Source organism: Penaeus chinensis, chromosome 9 (genome assembly GCF_019202785.1).
Source record: "Penaeus chinensis breed Huanghai No. 1 chromosome 9, ASM1920278v2, whole genome shotgun sequence".
Lineage (NCBI taxonomy): Eukaryota > Metazoa > Arthropoda > Malacostraca > Decapoda > Penaeidae > Penaeus > Penaeus chinensis.
The window spans coordinates 17,465,353-17,473,080 of record NC_061827.1 but is presented as its reverse complement, the minus strand read 5'-3'; the positions used below and the strand labels follow the sequence as shown (position 1 = coordinate 17,473,080).

Genomic DNA, 7,728 nt, shown 5'->3' with positions numbered 1-7,728 from the left:
CTGCAACAACCACTGAAGCTGCCACGAACACTGTAGCTCCTACTACCACTGAGGCCCAAACAACCACTGAAGCTGCCACAACCACTGTATCTTCTACTACCACTGAGGTACCAACAACCACTGAAGCTGCAACAACCACTGTAGCTCCTACTACCACTGAGGCCCCAACAACCACTGAAGCCGCAACAACCACTGAAGCTGCAACAACTACTGTAGCTCCTACTACCACTGAGACCCCAACAACCACTGAAGCTACAGCAACCACTGTAGCTCCTACTACCACTGAGGCCCCAACAACCACTGAAGCTGCAACAACTGTAGCTCCTACTACCACTGAGGCACAAACAACCACTGAAGCTGCCACAACCAATGAAGCTCCTACTACCACTGAGGCCCCAACAACAGCTGAAGCTGCAACAACTACTGTAGCTCCTACTACCACTGAGGTACAAACAACCACTGAAGCTGCAACAACCACTGAAGCTGCCACAACTACTGTAGCTTCTACTACCACTGAGGCCCCAACAACCACTGAAGCTGCAACAACCACTGTAGCTCATACTACCACTGAGGCCCCAACAACCACTGAGGCTGCAACAACCACTGTAGCTCCTACTACCACTGAGGCCCCAACAACCACTGAAGCTGCAACAACCACTGCAGCTCCTACTGCCACTGAATTCCAAACAACCACTGAAGCCGCAACAACCACTGAAGCTGCAACATCCACTGTAGCTCCTACTACCACTGAGGCCCCAACAACCACTGAAGCTGCAATAACAACCGTAGCTCCTACTACCACTGAGGCCCAAACAACCACTGAAGCTGCAACAACCACCGCAGTGCCTACTACCAATGAGACCCTAACATCCACTGTCACAACCACTGATGTTGCTACTACCACAGAGGCAATTTCCACTGAAGTTGTCACATCCACGGAAGCCCCAACAACCACAGAAACTATCACAACACTTGGTTAATACTCTTACTTTTTATGTATGATAGCTTATCTAATTCTCTGTTAAACCGTAAACAATGTATCAAATAATGACACCGTATTACCAGCTTATAATAATCGAGTAATTGGAAGTGAAACTGGGAACCGATCGAGTAGACAACTTTTTCATACACAGATGGTCATGAATGATTTGTCCACACACCCAACACTAATCTTGGCATCTTGGGGTAGCTGTCGAACAGTCATAGGGTGATGTTCCAAAATGGCATTCTCCACTTGATGAATGGTGTCCTCATCTAGGGTAGACTGGAGGAATCCAGGGATACGATCCATTTCCAAAGATATCCGACCACACCTGAACTGGCAATGCCAATGTCTGACAATGTCATATGATGGGGCATCCTGCCCAGGTCTCTGAACGATAATCCACTGCTTCCATTTCCAAACTTTAATGCACCTTCACCGCTATAATACTAAACTTGTTATGAGATAAATCGATATATGACCTATAAGGATGTGAATTAACATTAATGGGAAATTGGGTCAGAAATCTTAAATGAGCACCCCTCTTGTATATGTATATATGCATATATATATATATACATATATATATACATATATATATATATATATATATATATATATACATATATATGTATGTATGTGTGTGTGTGTGTGTGTGTGTGTGTGTGTGTGTGTGTGCGCGTGTATGTGTGTGTATGTATATATAAGTGTGTGTGTCTTTATGTATGTACGCATATATATATATATATATATATATATATATATGTATATATGTATATATATACACACGCAACACATGAATATATATGTATCTATATATACATATGTATACAAATATATATATGTGTGTGTATAAAAGGAGATATCTCTCGCTTTCTGCCTGTCTGTCTTTCTATCTGTCTCTCTATCTGTCTCTCTCTCTACATATATATAGATATATATGGATATATATATGAACAGTATGTATATGCCTATATGTATTTGTGCAACCTATATATGCATACGTGTGTGTCATAATATGGTAAACATACTGAATGCAACTCTTTCTTTTTTCATAGCTGCCACAACCACTGTAGCTCCAACTACCACTGAGGCTCCAACAACCACTGAAGCTGTAACAGCCACTATAGCTCCTACAACTACTGAGGCCCCAACAACCACTGAAGCTGCAACTACCACTGTAGCACCTACTACCACTGAGGCCCCAACAACCACTGATGCTGCCACAACCACTGTAGCTCCTACTACCACTGAAGCCCCAACAACCACTGGAGCCGCAACAACCACTGAAGCTGCCACAACCACTGTTGCTCCTACTACCACTGAGGCCCCAACAACTACTGAAGCGGCAACAACCACTGTATTCCCTACTACCACTGATGCCCCAACAACCACTGAAGCTGCCACAACCACTGTAGCTCCTACTACCACTGAGGCCCCAACAACCACTGAAGCTGCAACAACCACTGTAGCTCTTACTACCACTGAGGCCCCAACAACCACTGAAGCTGCATCAACCACTGTAGCTCCTACTACCACTGAGGCCCCAACAACCACTGAAGCTGCAACAACCACTGTAGCTCCTACTACTTCTGAGGCCCCAACAACTACTGAAGCTGCAACAACCACTGTAGCTCCTACTAACACTAAGGCCCCAACAACTACTGAAGCGGTAACAACCACTGTAGCGCCTACTACCACTGATACCCCAAAAACTACTGAAGCTGCAACAACCACTGTAGCTCCTACAACCACGGAGGCCCCAACAACCACTGAAGCTGCAACAACCACTGTAGCTCCTACTACCACTGACGCCCCAACAACAACTGAAGCTGCAACAACCACTGAAGCTCCTACTACCACTGATGCCCCAACAACCACTGTAGCTCTTACTACCACTGAGGCCCCAACAACCACTGAAGCTGCAACAACCACTGTAGCTCCTACTACCACTGACGCCCCAACAACAACTGAAGCTGCAACAACCACTGAAGCAGCCACAACCACTGTAGCTCCTACTACCACTGAGTCACCAACAACTACTGAAGCGGCAACAACCACTGTAGCCCCTACTACCACTGATGCCCCAACAACCACTGAAGCTGCAACAACCACTGTAGCTCCTACAACCACTGAGGCTCCAACAACCACTGAAGCTGCAACAACCACTGTAGCTCCTACTACCACTGACGCCCCAACAACAACTGAAGCTGCAACAACCACTGAAGCAGCCACAACCACTGTAGCTCCAACTATCACTGAGGCACCAACATCCACTGAAGCTGTAACAACCACTGTAGCTCCTTCTACCACTGAGGCCCCAATAACCACTGAAGCAGCCACAACCACTGTAGCTCCAACTTCCACTGAGGCACTAACAACTACTGAAGCTGTAACAACCACTGTAGCTCCTACTACCACTGAGGCCCCAACAACCACTGAAGCTGCAACAACCACTGTAGCTCCTACTACCACTGATGCCCCAACAACCACTGTAGCTCCAACTACCACTGAGGCCCTGACAACCACTGAAGCTGCAACAACCACTGTAGCCCCTACTACCACTGATGCCCCAACAACCACTGAAACTGCAAAAACCACTGTAGCTCCAACTACTACTGAGGCCCCATCAACCACTGAAGCTGCAACAACCACTGTAGCTCCTACTACCACTGACGCCCCAACAACAACTGAAGCTGCAACAACCACTGAAGCTGCCACAACCACTGTAGCTCCAACTACCACTGAGGCACCAATAACCACTGAAGCTGTAACAACCACGGTAGCTCCTACTACCACTGAGGCCCCAACAACCACTGAAGCTGCAACAACCACTGTAGCTCCTACTACCACTGAGGCCCCAACAACTACTGAAGCTGCAACAACAACTGTAGCTCCTACTACCACTGAGGCCCCAACAACCACTGAAGCTGCAACAAATAACTGTAGCTGCACAAACCACTGAAGCTCCCACAACCACTGTAGCTCCTACAACACTGAGGCCCAACAACCACTGAAGCTGCAACAACCACTGTAGCTCCTACAACCACTGAGGCCCCCAACAACCACTGAGCTGCAACAACCACTGTAGCTCCACTTACGGCTCCTACTACACTGAGCCACAACAACCACTGAAGCGCAACAACCACCGCAGCTCCTAACTACCCCTCAAGCCCAACAACCACTGAAGCTGCAACAACACTGTGGCTCCCTACTACCACTGAAGGCTCCAACAACCACTGAAGCTCTGTCCACAACACTGTAGCCTCCTTACTTACACAGAAGCCTTCTACAACCACTGAAGCGCCACAAACACTGAAGCCCACAACCACTGAGCTCCTACTACAACTCAGGACCAACAACCACTGAAGCTGCCAACAACCACTGTAGCTCTACCTACCACTGAGCCACCACAACCACTGAAGCTGAAACACCATTGTAGCTCCTACTACCACTGAGGCCCCAACAACCACGAAGCGCCACAACCACTGAAACTAACACTGAGGCCCCAACAACCACTAAACCTGCGCATCTACTACACTGACCACAACAACTGAGGCCACAACCACTGTAGCTGCCACTACTACGCCTACTAATGACCTAACACGTAGTTTGAAGCTCCCACAACCACTGTATCACCTACTGCCACTGACGCTTCAACAACAATTGAAGCTGCAACAACCACTGTAGCTCCTACTACTGAGGCCCAAACAACCACTGAACCTGCAATTACCACTATAGTTCCTACTACCACTAAGACTATAACAGCCACTGAAGCTGCCACAACCACTGGAGCTCCAACTACCACTGAGGCCCTAACACCCACTGAAGCTGCAACAATCACTGTAGTTCTTACTATCACTGAGGCCTAACAACCACTGAAGCTGTATTAACCACTGTAGCTCCTACTACGACTGGCACCTCAACAACCACTGCAGCTACAAAAAAACACTACTATCACTGAGATCCCAATAACAACTGAAGCTGCCAAAACCACTGTAGCTTCAACTACTGCTAAGGCCCTAGCTACGACTGAAGCTGCAACAACCACTGAGTCCCACTGAGACACTAACAACCACTGAAGATGTCATAACCACATTAGGCCCTACTCCCAAAGAGCTTATGACAACTACTGTAGTTTACACTACCACTGAGGCCCCAACGGCCATTGAAAATTCAACAACCACTTTATCTCCTACTACTGAAGTTGTGAAAACCACTTCAACCCCCTCTTCCACTAGGTTCCTAACAACCTCTGCTGCCACAACCATTATAGTTCCCACTACCATTGATAACCCCAAAACTACTGAAGATGCCACAATTACTGTTATACCAACAACTTCAGCCCTACTAACCACTGCAATTGTCATAACCACTTCAGGCCTGACAACTCCTGACGGTCTGACAAGCACAACTACCAATGAGGCTGCAAGAACCACTCAAGCACCAGCAACACTAAGATCTAGCAGTAGTGGTATGTATCTATGAGTATCCTTGTAAAGAATATGTCCAATGTATTTTGTTACTGTTGGTATATGTAAATAATTTGTTATTGCTACCATTGGCTGTATTTTAATGGTTCACGAGTTCCTTTTGCGATCCTAAGCTGCCTCAGTTTATTCTCTTGCTATCCCTGGATGGACTAAGTCTACCCCTGTAATCATTTTTATTTTATGATTTATTTACTTATTTATTTATAAGCGTAACAAGTACTAAAACAAGTTGTTTTATCAACCCAATGTTAGTGGGTTTATTTACTGTCCCCTTTCGATTTTAGTGAGTTTTGTTACATACAGATGGCTCAGCAGCAAGGAGTCTATCAGTTGGCCCTAGTGACTGATCCTGATTTCTCCATTCCTTGAATTGGCGGGAAAATGCGTTTTTCTTTCCCATACTACTAATATTGACATTGTTATCATTAGAGAAGTTAAGCTTTCAAAAATGAAGGAAAAGGGTAAATAGATGAGACAGGTAAGCCTAATAGCTGACTCCTTGGTGACTAAGCATTTGTAGAGCCATCTATTTGTAAAAACAATAGATAAACTTCTTATCACAGTGGGCATGGCATTGTAGTCTTGCCACCCGCTGAAACACTTACTACTTCAGTCTCCAGAACCTGCAACTACATATTTCACTACCACTCATGCGCTCAAAACTACTGTAGCCCCCACTTCTACAGAAATCCACACAACCCCTTCACCATCTACCATTATAACATTTCTCAGAATTATTCAATCCTGACCAACAACTGCAGAGGCACCACCACAACTTACACTACCACGGAAACACTAACAAGCACTAGCAGACTCCACTACTAATTAAGCTTAAGCAACTACTCAGTCTGCAATAACCAAAACTGCTATTAATTTCAATATCACTGCTGAAGCCCAGCAGCCAATTGAACTTCCTCTTTCTAGCTTTGATCTAGACATCCACTAAAGCTTTAACAACTACTTCAGCTCATATATCAACTTTAGCTTGCGCTACTAATGAAGCTTCAATGACAGACCCATTTCAGCCTCCAGTACCAATGACACTTTAATTACTACAACTCAGATAACTACATCAACCTCCACTACTACTGATTCGCTAACTACTACAGTCAAGATCACTTTAGTCTCCACTGTCATCACCAGCATTAATCCAACGATTAATCTAATTTCCACTACCACTTTAGTACCAACAAGCATTTGCGTTTGCACTGGTCATACACCAACAAACACTTCAGCATACACGCTAACTAAATTCAAGATAATCACAGCCTCCTTAATTACCACTGATTTCCTGACATCATTCTCAGTTACTTCCGAAACCCAATAAGCATGTCAGCCTCCAAAACCTCTTTAGCTTCATTATATAAAACCCTGACAGTTTAGCATTTCTCAACCAGCAAATTCCCAACAATGATTTTAGCTTCCCTTACACCTAAAGACCATAGAAGCCTCCCAAATTATATTTCTGTATCTACTATCCCTGAAGCCTTGCCTAGATTTCGGCCATAGCCATTACTACCAGTCAGCAGGGAGAAATATTTGTTTAATTGCTAACCACTTAAACCTTCACTACAATTTAAATACCATGCTGTTGTGTTTACTAAGTCTACCACTTCATCACCAGAAACTACTCCCTACATTACGAACTACTAACATCACTTAAGGTAATGCTACTACTAGATCTTCCAATATACCTGGCTCTACCTCCATTTCAGATTCTACAACAGCTAAAACTTTTACTACTACTCCAGTGTACACTACCACGTCAGACTCCACTGCAACAACATCTACTATCTCAGTCACTAGTACCACTTTACTCCCCTCTACCACTCTAACTTCCTTCACAACCATGCAGGCATCTGCTACAAGTAAAGCTTCTACCCATCCAGCATCAACGTCTGCTCAGTTTTCTATAACTACTGAAAAGCCAAGTATATATCAATATATATATTGCAGATATTGTCTCTGAAAAAGTTATCAGAATTATGATTTATTTTCTTTAAAGATTGTACTTTTATCAAACATGTAAAAAGCACTCTAAGTAAACCATGATAATGGTGGTCATAACTCCTGTGGCCACCCCTAGTGCTCCAGCCACCACTTCCGGGATCAGCTTTCACTGCAGAACCGATGCAAATCCAACCTCAGCTTTAACACCAGCACCTACAACTACCTCTGTTTTCAGTAAAACACCACCTGGCAATCACTCAGACTACTACAGCTACTCCAACCTTCACTGCAGTGAATTCATAC

At 44.8% G+C, this 7,728-nt stretch overlaps 1 protein-coding gene across 1 annotated transcript; it reads left to right on the top strand.

Moving 5' to 3' along the window:
• Positions 1-293: 293 nt before the first annotated feature.
• On the top strand, positions 294-5,046 carry LOC125028699 (threonine-rich protein-like; the record flags this gene model as incomplete). The annotated part of the gene is made up of 10 exons (XM_047618174.1): positions 294-353; positions 861-975; positions 2,041-2,183; positions 2,329-2,342; positions 2,653-2,666; positions 2,779-2,843; positions 3,012-3,140; positions 3,246-3,386; positions 4,594-4,827; positions 4,921-5,046. Coding segments are annotated over 10 exons (1,041 nt in total), but the record flags the coding sequence as incomplete, so codon positions are not given.
• Positions 5,047-7,728: the final 2,682 nt, after the last annotated feature.